The 15,806-nt window shown below is 46.7% G+C and overlaps 1 protein-coding gene and 1 long non-coding RNA gene across 4 annotated transcripts in view; one reads left to right on the top strand and one right to left on the bottom strand.

Moving 5' to 3' along the window:
* MUC13 (mucin 13, cell surface associated) overlaps positions 1-4,363 on the top strand; it is a 32,710-nt gene extending 28,347 nt beyond the window's left edge. For all 3 annotated transcript variants that reach the window (XM_040484774.1, XM_040484775.1, XM_040484773.1), the window contains 2 exons: positions 1,091-1,289; positions 3,126-4,363. In XM_040484774.1, coding sequence (XP_040340708.1) covers positions 1,091-1,289 — 199 coding nt within the window. In that variant the 3' untranslated portion in view covers positions 3,126-4,363. The remainder of the gene's footprint in view (positions 1-1,090; positions 1,290-3,125) is intronic.
* An 8,634-nt stretch (positions 4,364-12,997) lies between these two features.
* LOC121036355 (uncharacterized) overlaps positions 12,998-15,806 on the bottom strand; it is a 4,521-nt gene continuing 1,712 nt past the window's right edge. The window contains exons 2-3 of the long non-coding RNA XR_005793324.1: positions 14,865-15,228; positions 12,998-13,600 (exon numbers count right to left, since the gene is read on the bottom strand). This is a non-coding gene — a long non-coding RNA (uncharacterized LOC121036355). The remainder of the gene's footprint in view (positions 13,601-14,864; positions 15,229-15,806) is intronic.

Here is a 15,806-nt window from a genome sequence, read left to right as displayed (position 1 = left end):
TCTGTTCTGGACCAAGGCTGTCTCCTCCTTTCCTAGGAGGATGGCTAACTGTCTTGGGTGTCCAGTGTCCTCAGGCCTGTTTGTGGAAACTTGTGACCCCGTGACAGCTATGTTTCTCAGTTCCTCCTTCCTGCTACAGAGCCAGGTTTGCTCCTAGTTCAGCCTCACATTCATGATTCTTGGGAGCACATCAAGAATTATAATTTCTTGCCCATTTCAAAGGGAAGGAAGTCTATCCTCAGGCACCTTAGACAGGAGTGCTCTCAAAGGGAGGCGATTCTGTTGTAGGCTGGGATGGCCACCAGGGTCCACAGGGTGAGTGGGTCTTCCCTTATGACATTTCCGGTGGATAACTGTCACCCCGGGAGTGTCCTGTGGGCATCAGAGGTGCAACCAATGCACTCCGCACTGTGGCATCCGGGCACTGCAGGGGCAGGTCTGTGTGTGGGAAACAGAGTTCATCCGGGGCAGGTACCTCCCTCACCTGCAAGTGTGTATCCTTGACTTTGAATGCTTCCACTTGAGGTCCTTGAGGGGTCACAGCAGAACCTGGGAAACGCCTTTTTCTCCTTGTAAGACCTTTATACCTCTAACTTTTGTTCACCTAGGTGCTTCCACACACATTGACTTTGCTTGAATGAAAAATGGTGCCACCAATCAGCTTTTCTCTTTGACCTCTATGATTGTTTCCATATATGATTCAAAAGCACCTTAAGAATAGTAACATTATTAGCAAGATTTCCATGAGACCAACCGAATTACATGACACTGTTGGACAAGGGTTAATGTTCTGTTTTTGATGGTTACAGAGAGTTTACGAGGAGATTGTCCTAAAACTTAGGGAGTAATGAGGTATCATGGGTCCTGGGGCACCTAAGAACTTATTCTTAAATGGTTCAGACATGTTAACAAATTGGGGAATCTGGGTGATGGGCATATGGAAGCTGCATGTAGTTTTTGTTTTGTACCTTATATGTAAATTGGAAATTATTTCAAAATTTTAAAATATTTTTAAAAAAGGATATTAATGTCTGCTTCAAGGAACTTTCTGCCATTGTCAGATCCTACTAATTCTTGTTGCCATTTATAGGTCAAAGAACAAAAACAAGAATATTGAAGAACAGAACTTGATTGAGAACGACTTTCAAAATCTGAGCCTGAAGCAGACTACAGGCTTCAGCAATCTAGGAGCAGACGGGAGTATTTTCCCTAAAATCAGGACGAATGTCCCCAGTCAGCTACACAATCCCTATGCAAACCAGAGAAGTATGCCTCACCCCGACTACTAGGTGAGTCAGCTGGCTTTTGAGTAAAATGCCCAGGACAGAGCAGGCACTGGGCTATTGTATCTTCAAGTCCTGGCTGCCTTGCCGTCTTTTTTGTGTTTATTTTCTAATCAAAAGAGAAAGGTTAGGGGGAGCACCTGGGTGGCGCAGTCGGTTAAGCGTCCGACTTCAGCCAGGTCACGATCTCGCGGTCCGTGAGTTCGAGCCCCGCGTCAGGCTCTGGGCTGATGGCTCGGAGCCTGGAGCCTGTTTCCGATTCTGTGTCTCCCTCTCTCTCTGCCCCTCCCCCGTTCATGCTCTGTCTCTCTCTGTCCCCAAAATAAATAAAAACATTGAAAAAAAATTAAAAAAAAAAAAAAAGAGAAAGGTTAGAGGATGTTCCCTCCTATTGCTAAACAGTCACCACTTGGTCCCTAACACTGACCATCTATGTAACTTTAGACACATCACTTAATTTCCCTGACCTTCTATTTCCTCAGCTATAAAACCAATTTAGATGTCCTCAAGGTCCCTTTAAATTACAAACTTCTACAGATATGACTCCAGTCTGTGATGAAAATTCCTAGGCTGTTTAAGGGCCTAGGACCGAGGTCAGGCCTGGGAAGAAGTGTTGGATGAAAACATGGTTCTGTGGATTCCTTCCAGCCCGCCCATATAAAGGCAAATTTCTCCTTTCCTCTCCCCAGACTTCAAGGCATAACCCAATGAATTTCTAGAGAGATAAGGCGAGTTAGGCTGGTGATGCTTTATTTTCCTTGGGAGGATTTTCAAGGAGCATAGCTTGTATTCATTAGATTTGTATTGGATAAGCATGCTGGCATTGTTTAGTGTGATCTGAAGAAAACCGTAAGCGGCCACTTTTATGGGGAAAGGGGACTAGGGGCCTGAGCTGGAAGGAAGGAAGGAAGGAAGGAAGAGGAAAAGGGGGCCAGAGAAGAGAGAGGTAAGGAAGAGCAGCAAGGAGAGAAATGAGTTCTTAAAAGACGAAGAATAGGGGAGGAAGGGAAAGAGGGAGGGGTGTGAGTGAGGCCTACCCAGAAGAGTAGATTATAAAGAGGATGAAGGAAGAGGAGGACACGGGAGGATGGCAGAGGGGGCTGAGGAAGGGGAGCATAGACTCCGCATTCTCTGTGGACATTACACTTCTACAGACTGCCCAGGTGAGCACACTGCCTCCAAGGACCTTAATGTTCTAGGGACATTCTGGGAAAACTTGCCTCATCTCTATTTTGAAATCCCATGATTTGTTTTGCACATAAAGTTTTCTTTAGTCATGGAAGTCTGAACGGTAAATGTATGTGAAAGCCGTTGACTTGTACAAGAAGGTGCCATGTTGGGTCAGACACGTGGTCTAGCCAAGAACGAGCATCCTGTGGGAGTGTCTGCTGCCCTCCCACCAAGGTGAACCCTAACCAGCAAACTCAGTAAAACCTCCTTTCCTCCTTATGCAGGGAGCCTTTACTTTAAGCATAATCTCTAAAGAGAATCCTTTAGAGGTAGAATAAACATGGGATTTAGAGTCAGACCTGAGTTTGATGTCTTGCATCTTTTGTTACTAGTACTAGCTGTGTGATCTTTGACAAGTTATTTGACTTCTCTAGGTTTGTTTTCTCATCTATGAAATGGACAAAATAAAGCCTATCTCATAGGATAAAAAACAAGCTAATATGTATAAAAACCTAGCCCAGTGACTATTCTAACTTGAATAATACTGTTCAAGTAATGTTAATTAAAGTAATGTTAATAATTTATTGATCTAAATTTTCTCATACGTTGCTGTTGCAATAGTTCCTTTCTAAGAGTTTCCCTCCCCCTCTCCCTTTCTCTCTTTTTGTCTAGAATGGCAAAAACTGGGGACTGTCCATGGCCTCAACCCAGTGTTTGAGCTTTTACTTTGAGCGTCTGAAAGACTGATGGACAAGTGAGCAGCCACAAAGATCTGGCCTTTGGTATTTCTCTGCCACCCAGCACCTAGCCTCTCTCAGTGGAAGCTGTGACTGTAGTGAATGCTTGTTTGCTAAGTACCTATGAAATTAAATGCACATAGATGCGATTTGCCCTTGTAAGGCAGTTGATTTTGTCCAATCAGTACAATGGTTAGGTTTCTGTTTTTGTTTTTCCTGGCAACAATAACCATGTCCAACCTAGAGGAAAGCTCCCCAGGATTGTTTGCACCTGGGAGAATGTTACTGTGATAGCCTACTGATCAGTGACCTAATTCTGAGAGACTCTTACACATCAGGTATGGAGATCCCAGGGAGGGGTGGGAAGAACTACCATCTTTTAAGGTTCTCGGGCTTATTCTCTCACAAGTTAAAATAGGATGCTACTTCTAGCCCTCAAACACGGGATTTCATCACTTTTGACCTGCCAGGATCTTGTGACCTGGTCTCATACCAAGAAGACAGAAAGAAGACCTGTTTCTCAGCTTTTTGGAGGAGAAGTGACTGGGAATCCAGGATCTTTTTGATGTTAATTAGAAAGCCCAGGCTAGAAATGTCCACCATGGAGTACATTCTAAAGTTGTCGAAATGCCAGGAGTGGGTAGAGGCAGGGAGAAAGAAAAATGTAACCAGGAGTGGAAGGAACAGAGGCAGGAGTCTGGGCCTGGAGGATGAGTATGAAGGCAGGCATGCATGATCACCTTCGTCCTCAGATCCCCTCCTCAATGAGTGAACGGACATTTCCTCCCACTTATGTCCTACCCGAGACCCAGAGCCTACGTACAAGAGTGAAGACAAAACCCCAGGAGCAAGAGCTGGAAGTCACTTTGAAATTGCAGACATTCTGTTCTGCTGCTGATGAAAGAGAGAGCTTGTGACCCGATCCAGGTGTCCAGCCTTGTAATACAGAGTCCAGAGATGCTTCGTGGAGGCCTCAGCCTTCCCTGGGGACAGAGGCTCAGCAGCGGCCACCCACCCACACAGAGCCACGCCCAGCACAGGCTTTCTTTACTGTTAATAGTGTCCTTGTTTATGTCTGATGTCTGGTCCCCTTGCAAGTTATTTTTATTTGTTGTTATTATTATTTGTTCTTGACTATTAACTGTAAAGGTAACAAATAAAGTGTGTTTGGTAGGTGGTGTCCCTCCTTGTGTATGGGCGTTTGGGGATGCACACAGCAGTGAGTCTCACTTTCAATAGCAAACGTGACACATGACAAACAAGACTGATATCTTCCGTCCTTGTTAGGGGCTGTTAGACTACCCAGGGCAATTTTTAATCATGCGATAGACATTTTCAGCTGCTTCCCCATGCACATCTTAACTTGTCTCACATTATGAAGCAGCCAAACATTTTGGATAGGACCAATCTGACCCCCAGCTCCAAGGGTGGGTCTTGGTTTGCCCAAGCCCATCAGTGGAACCCCATCCCCCTTGCCAGTGATTGATTTGGTGAGCACATGGCATAAGTGGATGCAATTAGAAAAAAGCCCCAGTTTTGGTAGGAAGCTTGGAGGAAGAGAAATCCTTTGTTCCCTTGACAAAGAGGGCTTAAAGCTATGAAGCCTCGGACTGCTTCGGTTTTGCTGAGCCAACATGTAGAGGAGGGCAGAGCTAAGAGAACCAAGGAAGAATGGAGCTGGAGCTCTGATCAGACCATGCCTGAAGCATCTGGACTTGACTGTTAGTCCACTGTGAATAGTTATTTCTGTTTTTGAAGTTGAAAGCATCCTCACAGATATCACTTTGTTTATTCTCCTGTTCTCAAGGCTGGGTGGTAAACGGTATAAAGGAAACACTCTTATGAACTGTTAACACCTATAAAGACATCAGTCAACAGTTCACAGCAGAAGAATTTATGTAGATGTAACTTAAAACTGGCTGACCTTGTAACTTGTCATCACAGGTGATCTGTGTGTTACCTCCTTTACATTTGAAGATGATTCTGGATTCAGTACTAGAAGTAGGCTATTTGAACATCTTTTCTAAACAGACCCCCCCCCCTCCGGCCCCGGCCTTGTGCCCCCATCACCATATGCCAGTCTCCATCACTTCTCAAACATCCTGGGCCATATAACTCTGGGCTTCATGGACTGGACTATCATCCACTTTTCAGAGACTTTCATTGCTATTGTTTAAATAAAAAATTGTTCTAAATATGTATACGTGTAATGTTTACATTACATGACATTACATTACAAAAATGGCTTTCACGTACAAAGATGCTTTTGATTCTTACATAATATGACTTACGATTCATTTGTTTCTGCTCACTGGGAACTTTGCAAGGGTTTCCCATGTTGGTTGTCCTGCAACCTCGGAGGGCTATCAGAATGAACTTTCTAAGATGCGAATTAGATCACGATGCCCCCTGCTTCAGGCTTTTGGGGGTTCTCCCCTGAGAGAATAAAGCTCACGGAATTGAGGCAAACTCTTGTGGCCCATCACACCACCAACTGCTCCAGCTTTGCCTAATGCCCAGGGCACTGACACTCTGGCCCCAGCTGTCGCTCCGCAAACACACTTCCTCTCCGTACCTCCAATTCTCTATTCACGCTGTTCCCTGCGCTTAGAAAGCCCCTTTCCTTCAACTGCTAACGATCTTCGCCATCTGTCTTCATTGGCTAAACCGTCAATCCCCTCTGACCAGCTTCCCTGAATCCTGTCTTCCCCCACCAGTGCTCTCAGGTAGAGGCATGCCTCCTTCACATCCCAGCTATGCCCCGAAGCCAGCTCCCCCGGGAAAGGGGTGGTGCATGGCGAGTCCGTGTTTCCTTCTCCCCAGCACAATGCCTGGCATGGAATATTAAATGACTGTGAAACAGCAGTGTGAGACAGACTCTCCCAGCTCAGTCTTGAAGAATGTGTTCATTATGTGGTGACGGTTCATTGTGGTGATGGTTTCACGGCTATAGCAAAACTTGTCCAGTTGCACACGTGACATATTTCCAGTTTATTGTATGTCAGTTATACCTCAACAAAGTTATTTTTGTAAGTGGGGGGCAGACTCTCACACAGGGTCCTCTCAGACCTTCAGGGAGGCATTCTCTGATCACAGCCCTAAGACAGGGCAGGAACATGTACGTGTTATTCTGCTGTTCTTCACGCCAAAGTTTCTCTGGGGTCAGCACTGGGCGGCGGGGGGGGGGGGGGGAACCAACTGGAGATGGGACACTGGCTGTCAACAGCAGGTCTCAGCTGTCCGTTGGAGTCACCTGAGGAGATTGAAAACTCACTGATGCCTGGGGCCCTTCCCAGAGCACTTCACTGGTCTAGGGCAGCCTATCAGGATCGTTAAGGCCCCCAGGTGACTCGAATGTGCGGCAGATTTTGAGAACCACTGTTTTAGATCAGTGAGTGGTTTGGCCAGAACCCAGATCGCATCATTTCCAATTCCTTCCCGGGAGTCCGTTGTGCCCAAGAAGCAACCACCAGTTGCCGTCAACACCAAACTGGCTTGAGATTCAAATCTCTGGGGCAGTTTTGCCCCTGAACCAAAGTCTCCCCAGCCCTTCCTAGCAGCTGGGCAAATCCCATGGCCAGTAGGGGGCGCCGTATCCTCTGACTTGCAAAAACCACCACCTCTGGTAGGGTGGCGCTTTCAAAAGACTCCTTTGAAATTGTTAAATTTGAATGCGCTAATACTAAATAATTTCCCCTTGACTTCTTGGTCTCTTCAATCCTCACTCTTGTGCCAGAGAAACATGAATATGACTCTTGTAATCTCACTCTAGTAATATTTGCATCATTTTCCCTGGGTCATTAGAGATCGTACGTGGTTCCCTTCATTGGCTCTAAGATAACTGAGTATTGAAGTCATGTTAACATCGTTGTGCATAAAATTTGATACAACTGTTCAGATAACCAATTTTTTATTTCATGGTAATTTTCCAAAATAGAAAAAGGAAATTCATTTTCACTGAAAAATTCTTCAGTTAAGGTAAAAGTACAAAATGCCACCAATAGGAAGTCTCTTTCATCAGCTTTCATGAGGTGAGCAGGTCTGGCTGTTTTTTTAAGGGAATGAGGTTGAGGAAAGGCCTGGGGCACAGCATAGGGGCCTTCCCCTCAACCTCCAGTCTATGAAATGTGTGTTCTTTTACTCAAAGAAGCCTGGGACAAATCATCAAAGGCTTAATAATTCCTGCAGACCTGATTTTCGGAGCCCACAGTCATGACATATGGTCCAATAGAAGAATTTTCTTCTGCCTTCAGGTGAGAGAAGGAAAACATTCTGCACAGGTCAGTTCTGGAACGTTTGGACTAAGTATCGAGGGATGAGTCAGAGTTGACTAGTCGGAAGAGAGAAGGGATAAGGCCTTCTGCGAGGCAGAAACACCAACATGCAAAGGTGAGAGTGTGTTTATGAGGCAGAAATGCCGGGTGGGGGGTCGAAGGGCCTTGCGTGTCACATAATCACTGGATTCCTGGTCTTTCAGTTATACCAAGTATGTATCCCATCTTCTTTTTCTAAAGAGCAGGCTAAACAACTATAATTAGTAAGGCATTGACCACATCTTCTGATGTAGATAACTTGCAAGCCCTCCGTGGTCTCTTTGGAAGGAAGGAGCCAGCTTGCTCAAGTTAAGGCCTGTGAGTATCCTGCCTCGGGTCTGACTTGGCTCTGTCCTTCTGCGCCACTTGGAAAACAGTGATTTGGGTGACCTCGTCTAAGAGCCACACACCCCTCAGCTAATTACATTTTGGCTTGTTGATCTGAGAGGGTGAAAGGCCCTGTGTTTGCTGTCAGTGAAGATTTAATTGTGGTTGGGGACGAGTGCTGGAAGGACAGCTATACAGCATAGAGCTCTTGTGACCAAAGGCCTGCTGTAACCCTGGAGGGGCCATCTGTTTAACATGACTTAGACTTGTAGGTCAAAGCTATTGCCCTTAGAAGTCATTCAGGGATCTCCCAAATTGAGGAAGTATTCAATTAATAATTACTGAATGCCTACCATGTACCAGGAATTTTCAGATGTATTTACTAATTTAACCTGCGTACAAATATTTTCTAAAATAATCATAAGACTACCTATGCACTTTAGAAAATATTACAATATTACCGTGTATTTCTTTAAAATACACTCAAATTATGTCAAGACTATGTTGTAGTCACGCTGAAGATCAGAAATTCCAAATGAGGCAGCTGTGATATAGTAGAAAGAAGAATGGTCCCTGGTGTCAGGAGATCTTGGCTCTCTCACTTATCACTTCTCTAAGCCCCAGTCCAAAAGGGGAGAATAAGGCATGTTTTACAGTGATGATTTGTATGAACTATACATACCTGGCTGGGCACCATCCTTTGGGCCTGAGCGTGGCAACTTTTTGAACTGCGTCTTTGTGAGAAAGCTGGAAAGCCAGCAAATCTCCTACAGAGCAACAAGGCCCTTCTTTCCTACCTGAGCTGACCGCGACGCTAGGCTAACACCAGAGCTCCATGTGATGAACTGTGGATAGTGCCAGGCTGGTCAGCTAGGATTCCTAGCCACATTTTCTGACTAAAGTCAAGTGTGGCCTCTGGAAGGCTTGTGGTCTGAATGTTTAGTTGAACCCAGGAGGGACCTCAGGTGGCCACTGCCGGCATCGTGGCTTATTTCATGATCTCTGAAATGTTAGAGCAGACAGTGACTTATCTCTACTGAAGCCAGGGAAAAGGAAACTGTCAAAGAAGGAGCTTGGGTTTACATGGAATGAAGAATTTGCTGTGATTAATGATTAAACAATCAGAGTATCTTAGCTAGGGGGCTTATGGAAGATCCTGGGACATCATTTAAAGAGGTGCATCAGGGGCGCCTGGGTGGCTCAGTCGGTCAAGCGTCTGACTTCGGCTCGGGGCATAATTTCATGGTTCATGGGTTCAAGCCTCACATCAGGCTCTCTGCTGTTAACCTGAATTCTGCTTTGGATCCTCTGTCTCCCCCTCTCTCCGCCCCTCCTCCATGCTCCTCCCCGACTCTACTGTCTCAAAAATAAACAAACATCTAAAAAAATTGTTTAAGAGGTGGGGTGACCATCTTCTGAGTCCATTCTCAAGACAGATCTTCACTGTCTTCCCACAGGCCTTGCACCCTCTGTTAAAGGGCAGTGGTTTTTTGAAGGACAACTTTCAGTTGGCACAACAGGTTATGTAAAGCAGAACCTGCTGCCAAGTGCCAAACACATTTGACTTCACAAGTAGTAATTACAGAACCAGGTCTGGCATGGACTAGAGTCTTCTCTTTCCACGTGAGCAAACTGTGGTCCAAAGAGGGGCAGGCCGTTGCACGGCTGCTCAGCTAGGTTATGGCATTGAGACTGGAACTCAGTTCTTCTGATTTGGAGCCCAGATTGCTAGTTTTCCTCCACTAGCAATTATATATGAAGAGCTATATTCCACAGAAGGGCAGCAGGCCCTGCACACAGGCCAAAGTTGGATCCCAGGCAGTAGCCTGATGCTTGTTGCAGTGCTATTGGCCCTTGGCTTCCTGTAGACTCTGTCCCCAAGCAGTTACTCATCTCCATGCCCCCACCCCACCCTGACCTGGTCCCCCAGAAAGACATAGGGGGTCAGAAGCTTGTCCTACCTTTTGAAAAGCGGCTGATCTTCTAGCTAAGCATTGTCTTAAGGACCGCTGATAGCGCTAACGCAAGGCAGGAGAGAGAGACAGGAAGAAAGTGGGAGGTGGCAAGTAAGGGAATGGAGTGTAGGTGAAAAGGAGGATAAAAAGAAGGTGGTTCTCAGGTGGCCAATGCTCAGCTTCCAGGAGCATTCCCAAGTTACTGGCTTCTTCCCTCCTGTCTTCAGATGTCTCCGTCCCTGCCTGTGTTCACTGCCTTCTGTCCCATCCTCCTGCTCTGTGGCATTTCCCCCAGGCCACATCTGCATGGACTGCACCTGCTCTGTGCCCCTTCCCCCCCATCCCCTGCTCTCTCCTTTTTTCTTGCCACTTACTCTCCAGGTCTCTAGACGTGATTAATTGAAAAGGTGTGGGGGGTGTGTGTGTGTGTGTGCTTGTGTTCATTCATTGTAATTTTATTGAAACAACTGGAAAAGAATCCATGCCTTTAGGTGGTGTGAAGTAACTTCTAGAAAGAAAGAAACATATCGTGATGGCTTTGCTGGCGTGGAGAAGGCACATTTAGGGAAGGACTCCAGCAGTCTCCTCGGGGTCCAAGCCCTAAGGATAATTTTAAAGAAAAGTTTTCTCAAAGGAAAACACACATGCCAAAATTAGTTGAAAAACATAACAACTTTCACTGTAATTTAATTTATGGATATTATTTTTAAATGTTTCAGTTCATGAAAGCCAGAAAACAGATATTCCCTCTGGAATAGATAATCTTAAAAATATTTTCAAAACTAACCTTTGAAAAATTGCTCTCAGAAAGATATAATAATGAGTGTTTTCAGAATTGATAATTATATGAACAGGGCGAGGGCTGAAAACATGCAGCTTATTTAGCAAGAGCATGCTAGCTACTTCATAAATGAGTTTAAAATGCTTGCATATGCTTCTTAGCCTCAGAGAAATGTGACATTTCTATGACTTACGGCTACGTTTTTACATTAAGAGCAACAACAAACAGAAAGCCCATTCCTTATTGTTGAAAATTTCTGTCAAGACCTGTTTTGTATTCCATTTCTTCATGTGAAATTCTATCCACCTCAGGCTTGGCATAACCCCAATGTGACTGCTTAACCCAAAAACAAACAAAAATAACAGGGATCTATTATAGGCCAGTTAACATCGTAGGCTATTTTCACCAAAATGGAACCTGGTGTGCTCACCACGGCTTGTCATGTGCCCATCTCCTCGTGTGTACCCATTACCTCGACATTGCCTCTAGCTGTGTCCTTGGTGGTCCCCTAGTGCCTGTAAACTCTGAGATCCAGTATAGGGGTTATATTTTCCTAACCCCAGGACCATGGTGCACAGGAGGAGAAAAACCTATAAAGAACATTTTCCTATAAAAAGAAATCGAATTCGGGGAGGCACCTGGGTGGCTCAGTTGGTTGAGCATCTGACTTCAGCTCAGATCATGATCTCGCAATTTGTGGGTTTGACCCCACATTGGGCCCGCTGCTGTCAGCCTATCAGCCCCCTTCAGATCCTCTGTTCCCTCCCCTCTCTTTGCTCGTCCCCCCATTTGTGCTCTCCCAAAAACTAATAAATTTTTTTTTAAAGAAATATAATTTGGTATTTTTTTAAAATTTTCAATATTTACTTTATTTCTGAGAGAGAGAGAGAGAGAGAGAGAGAGAGAGACAGTGTGAGTGGGGGAGGGACAGAGAGAGAGGGAGAGATAGAATCTGAAGCAGGCTGCAGGTTCTGACCTGTCAGCACAGAGCCTGACGCAGGGTCTAGCTCGTGAACTGTGAGATCACGCCTGAGCCGAAGTTGAACACCCAACCGACTGAGCCACCCAGCCACCCCTAGAATTTGGTATTTTTAAAATAAAAAGTTAATATTAACTTTAAAGAAAATGTTGTACATGCTTCATAGCCCTGTTAATTGCTGCAAAGGAATTTTGTAACATTTTGTCACCAGGGTCATTCATTTCTTGCACCGTGACAAATCCTAGGCAGGACTGTTAAAAGCAGAGGAAATGAAGCATATTATCTAAACTAAGGTGAACACCCCAGTGTTGTTGTCGTCTCCTCTCACCTTGAATAATGACCTGCATATTAAATTACAACTATGTATTGGCAAAAATTTTTTGATCTGGATTATAGATCGAATTTCACAATGTGCCAACTCACTATGGGAATGAGTTGGCATGTAAATCTGAATTGTGAACCAGAAAAGTTTTAACTAATATGATTTTTTAACTATTTTTTTTTAATTATGGCAAAATATACATTACATAAAATTTACCATTTTAGCCATTTTAAAGTGCACAGTTCAGTGGCATTAAGTACGCTCACAGTGTTGTGCAGCCATCACTACGATCCATTCATTCCCAGAACTTTTCCATTACCCCAAACTGGAAATTTATAGCCATTAATTAATAATTCCCCATCCCTCCCCGCTCTATGAATTGGCCTACTCTCGATACCTCAAATATGTAGAATCGTATAATATTTGTCCTTTGTGTCTTGCTTATTTCACTCGGCATGTTGTCACAGTTTATCTGTGGGGTTTTTTTTTAATTTTTTTTTTTACATTTATTTATTTTTGAGAAACAGAGTGAGACAAAGTGTGAGCGGGGGAGGGGCAGAGAGAGAAGGAGACACAGAATATGAAGCAGCCTCCAGGCTCTGAGCAAGCGGTCAGCACAGAGCCTGATGCGGGGCTTGAACCCACAAACTGTGACATCATGACCTGAGCTGAAGTGTGACGCTCAACAGACTGACCCACCCAGACGCCCCACAGTTTATCTGTGTTATAGCACGTGTCAGAATTGAATTCCTTTCTAAGGCTAAATAATAGTCCAGTGTATGTAGATACTACATTTTGTTTATCCACTCATTTGTCCATGGACATCTGAGTTGTTTCCACCTTTTGGCTATTTTGAATACTGCTGCTTTGAACACGGGTATACAGCTGTTTGAGTCCCTTTTTGTTTTTTTTTTTTTCAATTACTCTGGGTATATCCCCAGAACAGCAGTTGCTGGATCATATGGGTAATTCTGTGTTTAACTTTTTTAAATGTTTATTTATTTTTGACACAGAGAGAGAGAGAGAGACAGAGCATGAGTGGGGGAAGGGCAGAGGAAGAGGGAGACACAGAATCCGAAGCAGGTGCCAGGCTCTGAGCTGTCAGCACAGAGATAGACTCGGGGCTCGAACTCACAGACCGTGAGATCATGACCTGAGCCCAAGTCGGATGCTCAACCGACAGCCACCCAGGCGCCCTTCTGTGTTTAACTTTTTGAAGAACTAATCTTGTTTTAACACTAGAAGACACATAACATTTCTCTGGGTTATCCTTGCTCAAACCTTGAGAGTGAACCCCAAGCCAACCAGAGGTCTCCTTTGGGCCCGGCAGCTCAGCAGTGATCGGCCATGGGATGTGCTCCCAGCAGCTACAAGGGAAGCCGTTCCAGACGCCTTGGGCACTGCTGCGGGTCTCCCTTTCTGAGCAGGTGCATCTGTACACCCTGACTCTGCCCCTTAGAGGAAGGCAAAGCATTTGAAGGGCACTTCCACCCCCAGCATAATGAAATGAAGAGTTCTAGGACAGGGTAAAAGGCGCAAACTAGAAACAAAAAGCTTCAGAGGAATTAGAAAAGGCATTTGCAAAATAGTTCTAATCTTAGAACTATTGGAGCATGGAAGAATGTTGTCATCATTTGGGACTCAGCGGCTTATGGCAGGTCTGGGCAGGTTGGGAACAACCAGGTGGGATGGGATAGGGGCAGACTTGATTGCAGCACTTTCCAGGTGCAGTCCTGGTAAACAGGGGTCTGTGTTAGGCCTGTACCCGTTAAAAACTCCCCATTCCCCCCTCTCTCCAGCCCCTAGTAACTGCCATTATACGTTCTGACTCTAAGAATTGGCCTATTTTAGGTTTCTTATATCAGCAGAATCACACAATATTTTTCCTTTTGTGTCTAGCTTATTTCACATAAGCAAATAAGGGTCTGAACTGGGAAACACTGTGTTGGGGGTGGGGGAAGTGATGCACAGAAGATCGGACATCAAAAGGCCTAAACTCAGAGCATGCTTGATACGTACAAATTACTGTACTTATCAATGCAATATTTACCCAGTTTTTGAGACTTAACTTTACTTCCGTCTTTCCATCTCTGCCAGACAAATCTGAAATCACCACTTGGCGCATGACAGCTCCCGGTTCAAACTGTCTTCTCTAGCTTCCCATTATTTATGACCATTGCCTCCCAAGGTTGGATAAGAGTAGCTCCCAAGGCCATTCCCCTGAGAGGAAGGAAGACACTAGGTAGACCTTGAAGGAGGCCGGGGGGGGGGGGGGGGGCCCCTCCGCAGCACCAATTCTCTTGGAAAACATTTGGGGATAAGTACGATTTTTACATCAGAACAAACATGGGGATATTGTAGAATCCAATGTTTGCATGCAGTTTAAGGACAAAATCCTGGCCTTCAGTGAAATTTGGAGCTTTTCATCTAGGCCCAGTATACTCCAAGAGGAAGTTTACATCCTTGGGCATCAGGGCACCACCCCGGCAGAGTCTGGGAGGGGAAAGGGGCATGCATATTAAATTGCAAACTCCTTAACCTGGGCAGTCAGAACCATCTCCTGCCTGGCCTCTGGGAGCTGCCACTTTGCTCTTTACTCCTTAACTGCTTCTGTTTTTAGTAAAGGCATTCTGAACCTTTGGACAGGCATCCCAGGTCTGTCACTTCTTCTGGCAAGTTAACACCTCCTGGCGTCAGTTTTCTCATCCAGATAACAGTAGGGGTTGGGGGACAATTAAGTGAGTTAACAAGGTAATTTAGTGCCGTGCCTTGCTAGCACTGTTCTCTGTCCGCGTTAGACATGCTCTTTCTATTGCCTTTTACATGAAGACGGCCTCTCCTCCTCTTGCCTATAAACCATTCCAGTCTTAATCCATTCATCGTGGCCCAGGTCAAGGCCACCTGTCCCTTCTCACGCGCTGTCAGGGGAAGCTCCCCAATTGCTACTGGTAAGTTCAGAACCAGCTCTGCTGAAGGATAAGGTGAAAGCCTGAGCACCTGTTTCTGAGTTTATCAGTTTAACTTCACGGAAACCGCCAGGGATGAGGAAGGCTAGCGGCATATCGTCCAGGCTCGAACCTCGAAAACGGCAAAGTGCTTGAGGGGGAAAAGTGGGCTTTACATGTGCCTCCACGCCCCACATGCCCTCCCTTCGAGATCCAGCGCGTCTCCTCTTACTACACCCGCAGGCGCCTCCGTCTCTCCTCGGGGCGATCGCGCTGCTGGAGGTGCGACTTTGGGAGAGCCAGACGGCCAAGGCAGGATCTCACCATACCTTCTCTCCGTCTCGAAGTCTAGCAATTCAAAGTAATCACGGTTCGCCCCTTGGAGCGTGCCCGTCTTTCCCCCTGGCGCCAGGCTGCTAAGAAAGCAGAGCGAGACCTCCTTAGCGACTTCGTTCCCCCGGGGCCCCCAGTAAGCGCGGCGTAAGGGACTTGCACCTGGGCGCCCCGGGATCCGCGTCCCCGGGCGGGTCCCCGCTCGGGGCGGAGCTGGCCCGGCCCGGAGCTCGCCCCGCCCCGCCGTAAACTGACCGTGTGGCAGCCGGGCGGGGGCTTAGAGGGGGGAGAAGGGGAGGAGAGAGGAGGGAGGAAAGTGGAGCCTGGCGGGCCGGAGGGAGGAAGGGAAGGGGCGGAGGCGGAGGGCAGAGTGTGGCGGCGCGTCCCGGAGCCCGAGTCGCGGCCCCAGCGCGGAGCCCGCCCCTCCCCGGCCCAGAGCCGCCCGCCGGGGCCGTCCCGAGCCGCGATCCCCCGGCAGCCCCGGGACTCGGCTGCGAGCACTGCGGGAGGGATGGTGGTGGCGGGGCGCCGGCCAGCGCAGCCGCCAGCTCCTCCCGCCCGGCCAGGGGGGCTGTGAGCCGGGCATGAGGCTGCGGCCCCCGGCCCTCGCCCCCCGCGCTCCGGCCTCGGCCCCGGGCCCCCGCGGAGCCCGCCGTCCGCT

This window comes from Herpailurus yagouaroundi, unplaced genomic scaffold, assembly GCF_014898765.1.
Source record: "Herpailurus yagouaroundi ecotype Mexico unplaced genomic scaffold, PumYag 162, whole genome shotgun sequence".
Taxonomy (NCBI): domain Eukaryota; kingdom Metazoa; phylum Chordata; class Mammalia; order Carnivora; family Felidae; genus Herpailurus; species Herpailurus yagouaroundi.
Note: the sequence above shows the minus strand (reverse complement) of the source record. Positions and strands in the feature narration are given on the sequence as shown.